The sequence below is a fragment of the Triturus cristatus genome, chromosome 9, assembly GCF_964204655.1.
Source record: "Triturus cristatus chromosome 9, aTriCri1.1, whole genome shotgun sequence".
Lineage (NCBI taxonomy): Eukaryota > Metazoa > Chordata > Amphibia > Caudata > Salamandridae > Triturus > Triturus cristatus.
The window spans coordinates 170,518,954-170,536,232 of record NC_140592.1 but is presented as its reverse complement, the minus strand read 5'-3'; the positions used below and the strand labels follow the sequence as shown (position 1 = coordinate 170,536,232).

Below are 17,279 nucleotides of genomic sequence, written 5' to 3'. Positions count from 1 at the left end.
GCAAACACAAGAGGAATTGATTAATAACTCGTGTTTGCTGCCTTCTTTTAATTTGGCTTTAGTAAAAAGCATGAACCTTTTACAAAGTGCTGATTTATTTTTTTGTTTTTAAGCAACAAAATTGCGTTATCATCAAGGGTCTGGATAGAATGCAATCCCACTGACAGATAAAACTCTTACAAGACCAAGTAGTAGCCAGACCACCACGCCTCCTGTAATCACAGTCCCTCTCTCTCATCCCAATCTCTTTTCTCGATAAAATGCATCAAGTTACATTTTAATGACAAAACTGCATAGATAAACCCTCCCTACCCCATTGCTTCTCCCCTACCCTTTAAAAAAGACTTTATTCTGCTGAGCAAGTCATCTACTGAGGCTTGTTAAATGTGCAGGGGGTAGTTTTATTTAGATGCAGGACTGCTTCCTTCTGGTTTAGAACCATAGTTTTCACATTTGGTTTGGCAGTTCTAGTCTTCCGGACCACTCTTCCATCTATCACTGGGGGACGGCTGACTCTCCTGCATGGCCGATTCTGAATGGGTATTCTAGTCATTGCCTTGCTCAGCCTCTAAGTGCAAGATCTTCCTGCTTCTTCAAGGGATTTAACCAGTAACAAGTGCTCCTCACAACAAAAAGTCAGTTTGCAATGGTATATCCATTTGTAGGGTGCCTGGTTTGCTTTGATGAGCCTAAAATCTTTACTTTTATGCAGGGTCAATACAGAGATGTTAGTACAGATAAATGTTTGAGTTCTTCAAAAGGTTAAGTCCTCTCATCTCTTCACTGCACACACAGTCTTTTAAGTCAGTTGGATATGGTGCTCTCAGGTTAACATATTAGGTAATTTTTTGTGGAGTGGAGGAGCTGTTCAGTGTGTTCTATCCATTGCAGTGATGTCAGAATCTTCCAGCTCTAACAGGAATCAAAAAAGTGTTGCCGAACAAGTTATTTACTTGACTTCGGTAACGCCTTGTCCGGTAGAGACTATCTAGCCACAGATTCCTTAACTTTGAATATTCTCCAGGTGTCAGACTGGATCTGGAAATTCTGGAGCAGTACCTATGTGCGGCAGTAGGAGGTTCCGTACTGCTCTGCGTCGGCATCGTCTGAGGCGGATGTGACATGCGTGGTGACTATAAAAGGGCCACATCAGCGAGCTGGCATCAGTTTCTTTACGTCGTTATTTCCGCGCCAGAAGCACGGAGCCACATCAGATCGCTAACTGTCCAGTAAACAGATGCTAAGGGCCTACAGGGACCTTTAAGGTGGAGAAACTGTTTCGCAGATAGGAAAGATCAGTAAGGACTCTAGATAGCGTCTCTATCAGAGGTAAGCAACTTGTTCATCTGATAGACTTCTAGCCACAGATTCCCTACCTTAGAATAGATACCAAAGCAATATCTCCCCGGAGGTGAGTCTTAGAACCGGCTCAGACCACAAGTCCTGGAGGACCATACGGACAAAGTGCATGTCACGACAGACCTTTTTGTCAAGGCAATGGTGTTTGGTAACCATGTGCAAGGATGTCCACAAAGGAGCCAAACAGAAGTCCAGGACAGGAACTCCGAGAGCTAAGGCAGTAGTCACAGCTTTGTCTCTAGTAAAATTAGCCCACAAACCCTCAGGGGGTTGCTTTTTGGCAAATGCGCAGCAGATCCTCATGCGTAGTACAGTCCATCTGAAGATGGTCCATTTCTGCACTGCCTTCTGCTTCTTTGCTCCAATGAACCCAACAAAGAGCTGATTGTCCACCTGGTGGTCTTTCGTGAGATCAAGATAGAATTACAACATTCTTTTTGGATCCAAGGTGTGAAGCCTCTTCTTCTCCTTGTTGGGGCGAGGCGGAGCAAAGAAGGTCAGTAGTGTGATGCTTTGCCCGACTTGGAAAGGTGTCACCACATTTGGCAGAAAAGAGCCAGGGGTTCAGAGAACCCGTTTGTCTGGAAAGAAGCTGGTGTATGGATGGTAACCAGAAAGCTTGTTGCTTGCTGACACTCCTGGCTGATGCAATGGCACACCAAAAAGACAGTCTTGATGGTCAGAAGTCTTAGAGGACAGTTATGCATGGGTTCAAAGGAAGAACATATCAAATAGGTTCAAACTTAATTAAGATTCTATTGAGGCATAACAAAAGATTCCGAAAACAACGGGTGATTTGAAAAGGGAAGATTGATCTGGCTATCACATAAATGCTGTGAAGGACGAAAGATACCCCATAACTGTGCCGAGAGCAAGCCCTTGCCGGCCTGAGGACAAAACAAAAACTACAGACAAGGGTGCACAGAATGGGTCACTATGTTTTTCAGCACACCAAGCCAAAAACTAGTTCTAAAGGCAGGCTTACACAGTTTTTGTCAATTGATGTCTGTCTGCCAAGATGACCTCACATACTCAACAACAGAAGAGAGATTGAAGGCCTCCCAAATGCCACCGTTAATTCTCCACTCATGAAGGCTGAGCGTGCACAAGTTCAAATGCAGGTCCTGGCCCTGTTGCTGTAACAGGAAATTGCCTGAAGGGGCAGCCTGATCGGAGAACCGATGCTCATTCTCAGGAGTTCGGGACACCATACTCTCTGAGCCCAATGAAGAGCCACTAGGATGACTTGTGTCCGGTCTGTCCTGATTTCAGAACTCAGGGCAGAAGTGGTATCAGCAGAAAGGCATAGTGGAGTCCCGAGTCCCACTCAAGATGAAATGAGTCTCCAAGCAAGCACTGTCTTGAAAACTCCGAATCACAGAAGTGCAGACATTGCATTTTCTCAGAGGTGGGATATACACCTAACCAAGGTTCCAGATAGCAACACCATTTGTGATCAGTAAGGTATCGAAAGCTGAATTTGTCTGCCCTAACATTTAGACAGCCCATCAGGTATTGTACAACCAGAAAAATGTCCTGACATTCCAACCACATCCAGAGACGCAGGGCCTCCTGGCACAGGGTCCACGACCTCACTCCATTTTCTTTATTGCAGTACCACATGGCATAAGTGTTGTCCATGAACACCTGAATCAGCCTTCCTTTGATGGATGGGATGAAGGCTTTCAATGACAAGCAAATTGCTCTCAACTCCAACAAGATGATGTGGAGCGGAGGCACTGCTGCAGATCACAGTCCTCTGATCTCCACCTCTCCCAAATGACCGCCACAACCCAGGAGTTACGCATCAATCACCACTTTGAGCTCTGGGTGGGGAAGAGTGAGGGGTCTGCCACTGGCCCAAACGTGGTTTGTTATCCAACACAGCAGGTCTTTTGCAGTTCCCTTCAAGATCTGAACCATGTCAGATTTCCCTGATGCTGTGCCCCTTAGGACTTCAGAGAAGAGCCCACATATGCCAATGAGAATGAGCAACCAGCAGGATGCACAAGGCTAAGAGGCCCACCAGCCTCAGAGTCAGTCTTACCGAAATTGAGGATTGAGGCTGAAACATAAGGGGCACAGCCCCAGTATCCTAGACTTGCCACTCCAGAGGATAGGCGAGGAACTGTACTGCATCCAGAATCACTCTGATAAAAGGGAGCATCTGACAGGGAGTTGGTGCGACTTCTACATGTTTATTGTGAACCCCAGCAAGAGCAGGAGGTCCGCCATAGTGTGGAGGTGGGCTACGTCTGCCTGGGAAGAGCTCACGTTCAACAGCCAGTTGTTGAGGAAGGTAAGCACTTGAACTTCTTACCTATGCAGATGGGCTGCACCCACCGCAATCACTTTCGTGAACACCTGAGTGAGAATGGTAAGGCCACTGGGAGAACAGCAAACCGATCCTACTGCCAACAGGTTGCTTGTGAGGGAGCAAAGGCACATTAAAGAGGTTTGGAGGCTGTGGCTTGGCCAGGTGGACTGGGTAGATCCCTGGCCGTGGGTCTCTGAAGCATTGTGGGAGCAGCGTCCACGGCCACAACAGGACAGGGAAGTCTGTTGGCCGTGGTGGCTGAGTGGGAACGGACACGGTTGGAACCATAAGCCACGGAAAGAGCGAAAGGAAAAGTGTAGCTTGCATGGGCCATGGTGAATCCCGACAACCTGGCGGTGGCCCTATTATCCATTAAACATCTCAATCGCCATATAGGGCTTTTTGCCAAACAGGCGAGTGCTGTCAAAGGGCATGACCATAAGTGATCCCTGTACATCTCCCAAAGAGCTAGTCTATCTCAGTCAGGAGCGGTGACTAACTGCCCAGCGATCGTCGTATTCAGTCCGCAGCGTATTGCGTACTTTGCTGCATCCCTGCCATCACCAATAGCCTGCATCAGGATGGCTCGGGCCTCTTCAGATACCATGGGCAGCACTCATATAACCAAGTCCCACACTGTGTGGCAATACCGGCCCAAGAGGCATGCGGTGTTCAGTGACAGCAGTGCAAAGCTGGTGGGAAAGAAAGACCTCCATCAAAAGTATCCAGTCTCCTAAATTCCCTATCCGGTGGAGAGACAGGGAATGCACAAGAATGAACTTTGCATGTTGAGGCCTGTACCACCAGAATCTCAGGAGTGGGGTACCAAGTGATGAAAGCTGGATCCCCCCAGGAGCAGAGCGGTGGCAACTGCTGATCATCCTGTGCATAGGAGCGCCTGTGCAGGGCTTGGCCAATGCCCCGAGCAGGACATCGGTGTTGACTTCATTGAAGGGTAAGAGGGGTTCTGTGTGACATACCACAGGTTGAAGTACCTTCATCAAGACATTAGTCTGGACCTCCACAGACGACAGTGTAAGATCTAGGATATCAGCAAGTTCCACAACACCGCAGAGAATGAGGTCCCTTCCTCCGTAGCCACACTAGGAGGGGACACCAGGCCACTGTCCGGTGAAATGTCTCGACCAATGGCATCAGCCAGGTCCTTATACCAGTTGGATTACGCCAATTCAAGGGGGTCAGAGTAGCCAAAGGGATCCTCAAATCCACTCAGTCGCATTCTTCACAGGGCCTGTTAGGAAAGGAAGGCACTTTCTCTGACCCAGGAGGTCTAGCATGATCGATGCTGGTGTCGACGTTGGATAACGCCGAACAGGCTCTGTATCGGAGTCAGGAATTATGATGGGTTCAGCGCCGAAGGGCTTCGGAATCGGCGCCATGGGACCTAACTCTGGCGAATTAAGTGGATTTGTAAACGGATACAGTCTGGATCCAGAGGGCCCAACTGGCACCGACAGCGAACGTGCCTGCGGAGACCCAGATTGGGCCCTTCCCAAACTTTGGGGCCCGGAGAAAACTCTAGAGGTGTCCCAGACGCCCTACTATAAGGTGCATAGCCTCATAAGCTGGTCAGGTGTTGCTCTGGCTCCAGGGAAGTCAGGGAGTGGACCCAGGGGCAGGCTCCGATGGGAAAGTGTGGGGTCTGAACCAACATCTGTGGGGTTGTTACAGCACCTTGTCCGAAGACTTGGACCGGTACATCAAAGTCAAAGAGCGCTTTGAATTCTTGGGCTTCTTTTTCTAGGACTTACACAACAATGATTTGGACTTGGACAAAGACCAGCGTGGAATAACTCTGAGATTCTGAGATAAGGCCTGGGATCTTCCACGCGACCAGGACCTGGAGTGGTGCAGTCATCTGGTGTCAAGCGGTCAAGAGCTTCATGGCACGTGTAGGAAAGAAGGATCTTTTTGGCATAGATACCCCCACTTTTTGCCTGGTGTGAGTGTGTTTGACTGACTATCACTGGGATCCTTCATACCAGGATTCAAGTTGCAGTTCTCTCTCCTCTAAATTCCACGGAAAGTACTTTGTACACCCCACAATTGGCATACTGAAGTACCATTGCAAATCCCTCGTATATGGTACTGAGATACCCAGGGCTTTGGTACACCAGGGGTCTCCCATGGGCTGCAGCATGTATTTTGCCACCCATGGGACACTGGCAAGTCGAGATGTCCAACTATATAATGGCTTCCGGAACCTGGTCATGTTTGGTATCAAACATGTTGGAATCATGCAACTACAACGATTCCAGTGCTAGTTGCATGATACCATGTATCGGGGGGGTCCTTAGAGCTGCTGCTGAACCTAGACACTGTTCTGCACCCCCTACTGATTACTTAACTCAGGCAGGGGAAGCTTAACAAACGATTTCCTGCGAAGGAGAGGTGTGACCACCTCTCCTTTAGAACTAGGTAGGGTGTGGGGCGCTTCCGAGCGCCACCAGACTGGACTGAAGGGCTCATTTGGTGCCCTCTTTGCATAAACAAGTCTTGCCCAGTTCAGGAGCCCTTGGCTCCCGCTCTTGTGAAAAACCACACAAAGGACAGGGGAGTGACCACTCCTTGTCCAGCTCCTCCCAAGGAAGGTGCCCAGAGAACCTCCAGGTGGCCACTTGATTTTGTATGTTGAATCTTGGCCCCTGGGAACATCTTACTGGCTAGGACAACTGAGTAGCATTCCCTGACCCCCTCTAATAGGCATGTCACCACAGGAAAGATCCTTTTTAATGGGTTACTTAAGGGCTCCTCTGAGGGTGGATTCTTAGATTCGTCCAGAAAACAACTTCAAGATCTGACTACCTGTCGTCTGAAGACTGTCAAAGATTCTTCTGCTGGTGGACACTGGAACTCTGCTGTTCTACAAGCCAGGATCTACGACAAGACTGCTTTCGGTGGAAAGATTCCTGCTGCATTTTTGTCCCTGTGCTTCAAGTTCTGCAACTCCGTGGCAATGCATTCTACGAGTCACCAAGGACTCAGCCTGAATCCCAGCCAGAAGGAATTTCCCTTGAAGTGAAGGAGTCCCTTCCCTGCATCTACAGGCACCTCTACGACGACGACCGGTTTGCTGATCCTGTTGTCCTTCAGACATCGGCCAGCTCTGCAGCATAGATGGCAGTTTGTTGGTTCTCCAGAGGCCTGACCAGTCTTTCCTGCAACTGGGGTGACTGCAATTCCTCTCCCACCGACGTGAACCGCCTGCCTGTGCACATCGTCTGTTTGACGTTGCCAAGCCTTGTTAACTCTCTCGACGAAATATCTTCAAGCTCCAAGAAGCCCCAGCCTCCAGCACTACACAGCTCCAAGAACGACCCCCCTGCCTGCAGTCTATGCTTTGTTGACATTAATTTCCTGAGTGCTGTTGAAGCTTCCCTGCGACTACCTGTGCCTGCTGCCAGAGGGTCCAAGAGAAGGCTCCATCAATTCCTGCTGGCTCTCCTGAATTACACTTGCTGAGTTAGTCACACAGACTTTGCTGGTCTGCAACACAGCATCTTCTCTAGTGAACTGCTGTTTGCGTTTGCCAAAACTTGTTAGTAGTCCTGCCGGCCACTGACCTTCCTGCACTTGTAAACCTGCCGGCCACTGACCTTCCTGCACTTGTAAACCGGTGTGGGACAGCTCGTAGACGGCTCCTGTGCTCCTGCATCATCGTCTGGTCTCCACAGCTGTTGCTTCAACCTCACCGTGAAGCAGCAAGAACCTTCAACAAGGGCTGGTATTGTGGTGCTGTGCCTCCTGGTCACCTCTGGGTGGTTTGGACTCTGTCCCCTCTGCTTTCAGGCTCTTCTCGTCTGGATTCTACGTCCTGGTTCCACCTGCCTGGTACACAAGACTCTAGCTGCTGATTTTCTACAAACTTCCATACGAGTCTATGGGCGGACCTGACACTAGTTCATTCTTATGCACCTGAGCTCCCTGGTGTAGGTATCCTGCTTCCTGGGGTATCCACGGGTGGAGTGGCTCTCCAACCTTCCTTGATTCAAGTGGTTCCTTCGGGGTCCTTGGAGAAAGGTCCTAGAGCTGTAAAAGTCCAACCAGGACTTACCCTGTGTTATCCTATGGACGTTTGACCCGGTGTAATCACTCTGCACCTGTCCGCCTTGGGGTCCCTGGCTACTCACCTTGGGTGGTTCCGTGCTTCACCTGGTGTCCTCCATCATTGGGTATTATTCCTGTCTTGGCACTTACCTCATATTCCACTATTTTAGTATATGGCTTGGCACCAGGGGTGGTCACTATGTGTTTTCTTATGCTACTTACCTATTTCTGAAGTATTGCTTGTGTGTAGATATCTCCGGATAAGGGAATATGCTAAATTTGAGTCTAGTGTGTGCTAATAAATACAAAATATTTTTATACTCGCCTGGTGTGGTCCTTTCTTGTGTGAAACGCTTACTGACTGACTACAGTGGTAAATTCACTTGCTTTACATCCTCCTGAATAAGCTTTAACTGCTCTCCATAGCTACCCCTTGAGAGCTCTGGTTTTCAGGGACCTAAACACTATCACTAAGGGCTGCCTGGACTTGGAGCACAATGCCTCACCATAGGTGGATGCTATATACTGAGCCAGCCTCCAACAACATGCTCCTGGATCGCTTTGGGGTTCCATAGTCAGATACCTGGGGTGGGGGCGGGGGGGAACACCCAGGAGTCGTGGTGCACCTCCTGGAACCACATGCAAAGTAGGTGGGGGTCTGTCACCACACAGATTAAAGCCCATAGACTCTTAGGGGATATGCCCAAAGCACGATGGGAGCAAGAAGGATAGAAAAGTCAGCAAAAAGTCGAACTGCTGTAAAAAAATTAGAGGTAGCTTATCTGGATCTGCGTTGATGGTGCAGAAAGGAACGGATGTCAGAGCGCTGGGGTAGTGCCTAAGTAGGCACCACGCATGGCAAATTCGTTGCAGACAATGCCTATGACGCCGAGCCAAATGGAGTCATCTATAGGCACGTAGAGGTGCTGCTCAAGATGTTCAAGATGCAGTCTGATGCCTGGGGAATATTTTAAGAAATGGAATCTGCAGCTAGAAGTCACTAGCAGATATATTCTTCAATTTGGTTTTGCTTCAATCACATGGGACCCTCCTAATATTTACGATGTTTGACGTGTAGAAGTCCTCAGAGGAGACCACTGTTTGCCACAGGAGCTCTTGCTCCACTGACCTGTCATTAGCAGATTGCTCTTAAGAAAAAACACAATACCCAAAGTCGGTTATGTACTTCTCAACTTTCTGTAGTCCTTTTTTGAGGCCTACGTTCTTGGACTCCAAGTTGTTGATCACTGCCTACAGGAACGCTTTCATGACTTCACCTCAATCTCGGTCTTTACATTGGCTTGAGCATGTCAACATATGTTTTACGGATGGGTCCCCTTCACTCTAGAATCTGCCATATTACTGAGAAGTTTACTCACTTGGCTTGACCTGCTTAAAGTAGAGAGAGAGGACTTCCTCACAGCATGAAAAGGCCCTATGTGTGTTGTGAAATGCTCCGAAACCTCTGGTTCAGTTCTGCCCCTTGTTTCAACTGCTGGCTCTTGTCACGCTCTGGTCCTGCAGACACCCCCATGCACAGGTTTCACTAGTTAAAGTCAGAGAGAAGCAGAAGAGAGTTACCTTGTAGGGGGATGTGTCATAAATGACTACGACAGGGGAGGCTAAATTTGTTGACTTGGGGATATCATGACCTTAAAACGTGGTAAAGACCTATCTTATTGCAATCTCCAGAATAACCTGAAACATATAGAAAGTGAGTCAAAACTGAATATGGGATTCTGATCAGGGAGTATTGAGGGATCCAAATCTCGCAGTGATGCGCTGGGGGAGTGGGAGCTGCCAATCGCAGCAAAGGCTCCAAAACTCTAGCAATTCAGTGGGTACGACCCTTTCGGGTCACATCTCCTCATGCCAATCTTCGATTTAACCTCTGGTTTTCCCCCCTTTTCAACTCTCAATGGGGAATCAGGGTTACTGGTGTCTCACTGTTCTACTTGAGACAGTGCTAAAGAACCGCCATTGTCACTGTCCATATCTGCAGAAAGATGCACCTCTAGTTTCCTCTTGGATGCCTGCTGCTTTACTATGCTCTTAAGCCGCATCAATGATAGGAATTAGTTAATTTTTATTTGTTATTTGTAAAGCGCTGCTTTCGCTCCAAAGGGAGCATCATGGCGCTGAGCGGAAATTTAGTTAGCTTCATGAGACATGAATAACTGGATCACAATGATTAGAAGAGTGAGGAGCACAACGAGTAAGGGGATGCAAAGATCCAGGTTTTTAATAGTCTCCTAAAAAGGGGTCTAATTCAATGGATCTCAGATGACTGGGTAGACGGTTCCAGGCTTTGGACCCAAGAGCAGCCAGGGATTTACCACATTTTGTCTTACACCTGATAGCAATGAACATGCCTAGGTATCGGGGTTGTGTGTGGGCTGCTCCAAGGTGCTGCTGATGTCTGGTTCCTGGTACCTCTCTGGTATGTCCCGGGCTGGAACCCACAAGATATCACAGAAAGTGTCCATCCCCACCCCTGCCTCTCCATCCCCCTGGACTGTGAGGCCAGATGAATAAGACCTGTTCATCAGGCCATTTTAATGTGGCTTCCAGCCACCAGCTAAGTTCATCAAACTTGCAAGTAAACCATTACAGGGCCCTCTGCCTCCGTTCTGCAGAGGTATTTTGTGCACGTCAGTGGCAGCTCCGCCTCTTAACAGCAAACCGGGATTCGAATCCTTACCCAGTAGTCCTTTTTATTTGGACTGAGTTTGCAGTTTCTTTATACAGTATTTTGGGAAGATGCGCTAAGGCCAGAAGCCGAGAATAAAAACTAAAATGTGAATATCAAGACACACAGTAAAGGGAATGAAAACCGCACCACTGCTTTTTTCCTGGTCAGAACCCACGAGAATAGCCCCTCTAAACTTTCTGAATGATACCTTATTGCACAATTTTGGGTGCTAAAATAGTGATATAAACCAATTTGATCCAATGCTTCCAAGTCAAACTGTTTTGAGATACTGAACGAAAAGCTCAGGAATTATTTGGTTGGGCAACAAGTCTTCTGGGAAAATGCTCCATATAAATGTGCAAAAAAAACTATAAAACACATGAAAGATGGTTGAATGTACCGTGAGGTTGTGTACTTTTGTAATGTAAATGTGACTTCTTTAGTGAGGTCAACATTTCCTATCATTTGTCTAGGTTATCATCATCCAACCAGATAGGTTACTGCACCCCACAAGCAATTAAAAAAAAATGCTATTTTAAATAATATCGAAGAACACTGCTCAAATTGTGGATTAACTTACCCTGTAAAGCAGAAAGGCGTTCATTGGTGAAATCATTGTCTGCTTGCAGGGCCTCTATTTTTGCCTGCAGTTCTTGCTCCTTTTTTTCCATTTCATCAAGTTTATGTTGCAATTCTTTTTTTTCAACTTGACCCTTCTGCTGGATTTCCTCTTGCCTTAATTCTGCTAACTGTTGGAAAACAATTGGATATTACTTGTTTTTGAAGTATTAAAGCCGGCCTATTTAGAGTTAGCACATTTTGACAATCAATAAAATGGGCAAGCGGATCTCACTTTGTAGGTGTGTGATCATCTTAATTTCAACATTAACATTTGCTGTATATTACAATCTCATTTCAGAATTGCCACAATTTAAAAACCTACCACCAATTCTTGAGCAGAATTACGCGCTATCGAAGAAATTCTAATGGTAGTAGCGGAAACAATATTTAATGATAAAGGGTACAATGAATAAAAAGTTTACACAACTGGCCGATTGTTTTTTCAACAGGTTAAATCTGGATTGCAAAGTGTAAAAGTGAAGCAATAGTTAGTTGTAGAAATGAGATCAACAATATTTAAAAATATCTATATCTATATATCTATATATATCTCTATATATCTATATATCTATATCTATATATCTATATATCTATATATATTATCTACTGGCGGTCGCCAGTAGATAGTTATAGTTACAACCTAGTTTCCATAGGAAATCTCAAAATTCTATTTGGAATAACTTTGGCGCCGGTTGCCGAATCCTCGCGAATTTTTCAAAACTAATGGGGCGCTCCGCTCAGCTCCTACCCTGAAAGTCTCGGGGTGATTCATCAAGCGGGGGCCGAGAAAAAGGGGGGGTCCCAAAACACGTTTTCCCCATGCATTTTTCCATAGGACCTTTAGTCGCAGCTACAGCCCGAACGGCTGAACAGAATTACGTGAAATTTGGCAGAGAGGTAGCCATAAGGTCAAGGAAGTGCCTTTTGCAGGTCTGGTGTAAATCTGTTCAGTATTTCCTGAGAAAATAGCATTTAAAAGCATATCAATATCTATACGCGCGCACCGTGCGCGCACCCTGCCGTGCGCGCACTGTGCGCGCACCCTGCCGTGCGCGAGCACAATTCTGATTGGTTGTTAGATGTCGGTAAACATTCGAATCGGTCGAAACCAGGAAGTGTCGGCCGCTATTTTGTCTCTCGCAGTCTGAGGGGGTGAAAAAAAAAGGTGGAGAACTTGAAAAGGGGGCAGAGTGGACAGTTCCTGACCCCCTAGCCTTGGTCAGGGGGTCACAGAAGGACCCCCAAGGGAGAAAACAACTTTTTTTTTTTTTTTTTTTTTTTTAAATCGCGAGGTGCACGCACGGCACGGACTGCGAACCGTGGGTGCGCGAAGCGCACCGCGCGCCCACAGCTCGCGCACCTCGCGATTTAAAAAAAAAAATTATAATTTGCGGTGAGCGCCCGGTGAAAAACCTGAAAATAAAATAAATTTCATAAATACATAATTTAGCATTTAAAAAAACGTACAAATTCACTGAAAAAACCATAGGTTTCACACACGTTATAGTTACGAATTAGCATTTAAAAAACCTGGCAAATTCACTTAAAAAACCATAGGTTTCACACATGTTATAGTTAGCTGGACATTTCACTCGTAAAAAAACAATGAAATTCCCCCGTTATAGTTAGTGCAGGCACATATAACTCACGCGACCGCAATCCTCTGCTGAGGACGTCAGATGACATATGTCTTTATGAAAAATAAATATTTGTAATATATGTATAGCTAAAGATTAATGGAAGAAGACGTGGGTAAATAAGTGTCTAAATACAGTGATGTAATATCCGACGTCATCAGCAGAGGATTGCGGTCGCGTGAGTTATAGTTGCCTGCACTAACTATAACGGGGGAATTTCATTGGTGTTTTACGAGTGAAATGTCCAGCTAACTATAACATGTGTGAAACCTATGGTTTTTTAAGTGAATATATATATATATATATATATATATATTACCTACTGGCGGTCGCCAGTAGGTAGTTATAGTTAGGACCACGTTTCCATAGGAAATCCGCAACATTCTATTTAGAATAACTTTTGCGCCGGTCGACGAATCCTCGCGAATTTTTCAAAATAGGTGGGGCGCTACGCTCCGCTCCTACCCTGAAAGTCTCGGGGGGTTTCTTCAAGCGGGGGCTGAGATAAAAGGGGGGTCCCAAAACGCGTTTTTCCCATGCATTTTTCCATAGGACCTTTAGACACAGCTACAGCCCGAACGGCTGAACAGAATTACTTGAAATTTGGCAGAGGTAGTCCTCAGGTCAAGGAAGTGCCTTTTGTAGGTTTGGTGTAAATCTGTTCAGTAGATTCTGAGAAAATAGCCTTTAAATCAATATATATATCTGAGCCAGCTTACGGTGCGCTTACGGTGCGCTTACCGTACGCGTACGGTGACGTGCGCGAGCGCGATTCTGATTGGCTCTTAGATCTTAGTAAACATTCGAATCGGCCGAAACCAGGAAGCGGCGGCCGCCATTTTCTCTCTCGCACTCTGAGTAGGGCAGCATAAATGAAGCCCAAAAATGGGTAAAGGGGCAGTATATTGGAATAATAATCACCCAGCAATGATATACGGGCCCCCAAACAACCCACAAGGCCCAAAAAATTTTTTTTTTTTTTTTTTCGAAAAATCGCCGATTACGCTTACCGTACGCGTACGGTAAAAAAAAAAAAAAAAAAAAATAAGTATCCACACTCTCCCCACCCCATGTGCAAATGGTGCCTGAAGGGCACCATTTGTGCATGGCTTATGAAATAATTGAAATTAATAAACAAAACATTTCACAATGATGCGCATAATATGTCCCCCATGTGCGCACGGTGCGCGAAGCGCATCGTGCGTACATGGCCCATCTCGCATAATGTGGGCACGCGGTGCGCGCAGCGCACCGCGTGACCACCGGCGTGCATGGCACTAACTGCGTAAAGTGGGCGTGCGGTGCGCGAAGCGCACCGCGTGCTCACTGTGCGCGCACGGTGCGCGAAGCGCATCGTGCGCGCACAGAACGAACTGCGTTAAGTGGGCGCGCACGCCACGAATGGCGCAAAGTAAGTTAGCATTTAAAAAACCGTACAAATTCACTGAAAAAACCATAGGTTTCACACACGTTATAGTTAGGAATTAGCATTTAAAAAACCTTGCAAATTCACTGAAAAAACCATAGGTTTCACACATGTTATAGTTAGCTGGACATTTTACTGATAAAAAACCAATGAAATTCCCCCGTTATAGTTACTGTAGGCAACTATAACTCACGCGACCGTAATCCTCTGCTGATGACATATGTGTCTTTATGAAAAAAAAATATTTGTAATATATGTATAGCTAAAATTTAATGGAAGAAGACATGGGCAAATAAGTGTCTAAATACAGTATTAGCATCAGCAGAGGATTACGGTCGCGTGAGTTATAGTTGCCTACAGTAACTATAACGGGGGAATTTCATTGGTTTTTTATCAGTAAAATGTACAGCTAACTATAACATGTGTGAAACCTATGGTTTTTTCAGTGATATATATATATATATAACCACACACACACACACACACACACACACACATAAACGCAGTTAGAGTTCAGTGAACTAATGATAACCTGTGCCTTCCTCTTACATTGCTAATGATCTCACATATTAAATCAATCACTCATAACATGATAACTGACCTCACTGATGAAATTGCAAATGGCATCAATGGTAACATCACTTATGACATTATTCAGTCGTGTCAGCATACGTTAACAAACTACACCTGTGCCCAATTTTCTTTCACCAGTCAAGTGATAATGGATATAGCCTTTGACCGTATGCTGGACATAAATAATATCTGTCAAGGCACCCACATTTGGCAGATGCTATACTCTTTTCCGTGCTATTCTGCCACCAAACAAACCAAATCCCTCAATAGAATTTAATGGAGTCAACACCCCCCCACTTTTTTTTTTTTTTAATAACCTCCAAGGAGGAGTTCTTACTCTAATCACCTTAACGGGATCACCATCTTAAAATATTCAAATGACCCTAAATATTAAGTCAAGAGGTTGACAGTTGTGCATTTGCCACTGATAAGGCCCCAAGGAGGGTTTTCCACAGAACCCTCCATAGGAATAATACACAACACACATTCCTGAGATGAGCACACTGGTATATAACCTTAGAGCTTTACCCTCATCACTAGAATGAGACAAATTACCATAAGTGGGTCATCCTTACATTCTACATTATTCAACAATCTGCAATGCTTCAAAATCTTCAGCAAATTTCTACAAATGAACATCCACATGTTACAAATGTCCATGTTACATACGATTTGTCTATATCAATGTATTACAACTATATAACACGGGCACATGCCTAGACATCCACTGGTGGACAAAGGATTATCTATCATCAACAAAAGCTTTGGCATTCCTCAAGGATTTTTTGCAACAGGCTTTGGCTTTAAGCCACAACAGATGCGCTCCGTCCTTACCTTTTTCAACGTGGCTTACTAGTTAAACCCCAAACTTTAATGGTTTAGAAATGGTACTCTATTTTTTTATGGTCCTTTTTTTATGGCCAACCCTCCTCACCTCAGAATCGAAGCAATAATGCTTCGCAAAAATGTGGAGGGAGGCCCATGTTGCAGCCTTACAAATATCAACTACAGGGACACCTCTAGCCAAAGCAGATGTGGACGACTTTGCTCTAGTAGAATGAGCTCCGATACCTTCCGGAGGCTCCTTCTTGGCCATGGCGTAGCATATCTTGATGCACAAGATGATCCAGTTGAATAGTGTTCTCTTGTGGACAGCTTTGCCCTTTATCTTGCCCACAAAGCCAACATAGAGCTGGTTATCCAACCTTGAGTCTTTGGTTCTGTCCAGACAGAAGCTGACCGACCTTCGAGGGTCCACGCGGTGAACTCTCTCCTCCTCCTTGGAAGTGTGAGGGGGAGGATAGAAGGTAGGCAATGTAACAGACTGTCCCAAGTGGAAAGGAGAAACCACGTTAGGGAGGAAAGCAACCCTGGTCCTATGAACCATCTTGTCTGCATGGATAGTAGTGAAAGGGGGCTGAGAACTAAGAGCCTGCAGCTCACTTACCCTCCTGGCCGAGGTAATAGCCACCAGAAAAATAGTCTTAAAAGAAAGCAGCCTCAAAGGACAACTATGAAGAGGCTCAAAAGGAGACCCCATCAGAAATATGAGAACTAAATTCAAATCCCACTGAGGCATTATGAAGGGAGTGGGAGGAAACCAATTGGCGAGACCCTTAATAAACCCCATAACAATGGGGGACTTAAAGACGGTTGGTCTGGCAAACAAAAGAAGGCTGACAAGTAGCCCTTAACCGTCGCCACAGCACAACCATGCTGGGCCAAAGAAAGTGAAAAACTAACTACATCCGATAAATGGGAATTCAAAGGATCAATGGACCTCTTTCCACACCACTTCACAAACCTGGTCCATCTACAGGAAAAGTAGAAAGTAAAGTAAAAAACTAAAGTGTCTCCTGGACACCTCAAAATAACATCCACAGCATCCGGTGGGAGAGAGAAAGAACTCAGATTGCCCCACTCAATCTCCAGGCATGAAGGTGCAGGCTCTGGAGGTGGGGATGTACAACCTGCCCCTACGAAGGCAAGAGGAGATCTGCACTGAGAGGGAGACGGAGCAGAGGGTGCAATGGTGAAGAAGGTCTGTGTACCACATCCTTCTTGGCCAATTCGGGGCGCTCAATATAACTTGGGGCCGGTCTTGGCGAATCTTCCTCAGAACTCGAGGAATCAAGGGTATGAAGGGAAACGGGTAATGGAGTTGTGAGCCCCTATCCAATTGAAACGCGTCCGCCAACGCTCCCCGCATGTGAAACTGGAGACTGCAGAATGAAGGGCAGTGCGCGTTCTCTCGAGTGGCAAAAAGATCCAACCGAGGAAACCCCCACATCTTGAAGATGTGATGGACTACCTCCGGATGAAGCCTCCACTGCTGATCGGCCGAGAACTGCCAATTGAGACTGTCCACACGTACATTCAGCACCCCGGCCAGATGATTTGCAATTACACAAATCTGATGATCCTGAGCCCAGGATCTGAGTCGCAGAGCCGCTCTGCAGAAACGATACGACCCTACGCATCCCTGTTTTTGTACCACAGTGCGGTAGTGTTGTCTGTTAGGACTTGAACTGACTGACCGCAAAGGGAGGCAAGGAAAGCCTTGAGGGCCAAATGTATTGCCCACAA

The 17,279-nt window shown here is 46.2% G+C and overlaps 1 protein-coding gene across 10 annotated transcripts in view; it reads right to left on the bottom strand.

The window, feature by feature from the left end:
- The window catches only part of SLMAP (sarcolemma associated protein), a 1,011,035-nt gene that overhangs the window by 492,715 nt on the left and 501,041 nt on the right, over window positions 1-17,279 (bottom strand). For all 10 annotated transcript variants that reach the window (XM_085624675.1, XM_085624673.1, XM_085624676.1 and 7 more), the window contains exon 10: window positions 11,017-11,185. In XM_085624675.1, the coding sequence (XP_085480801.1) occupies window positions 11,017-11,185 (169 nt within the window). The remainder of the gene's footprint in view (window positions 1-11,016; window positions 11,186-17,279) is intronic.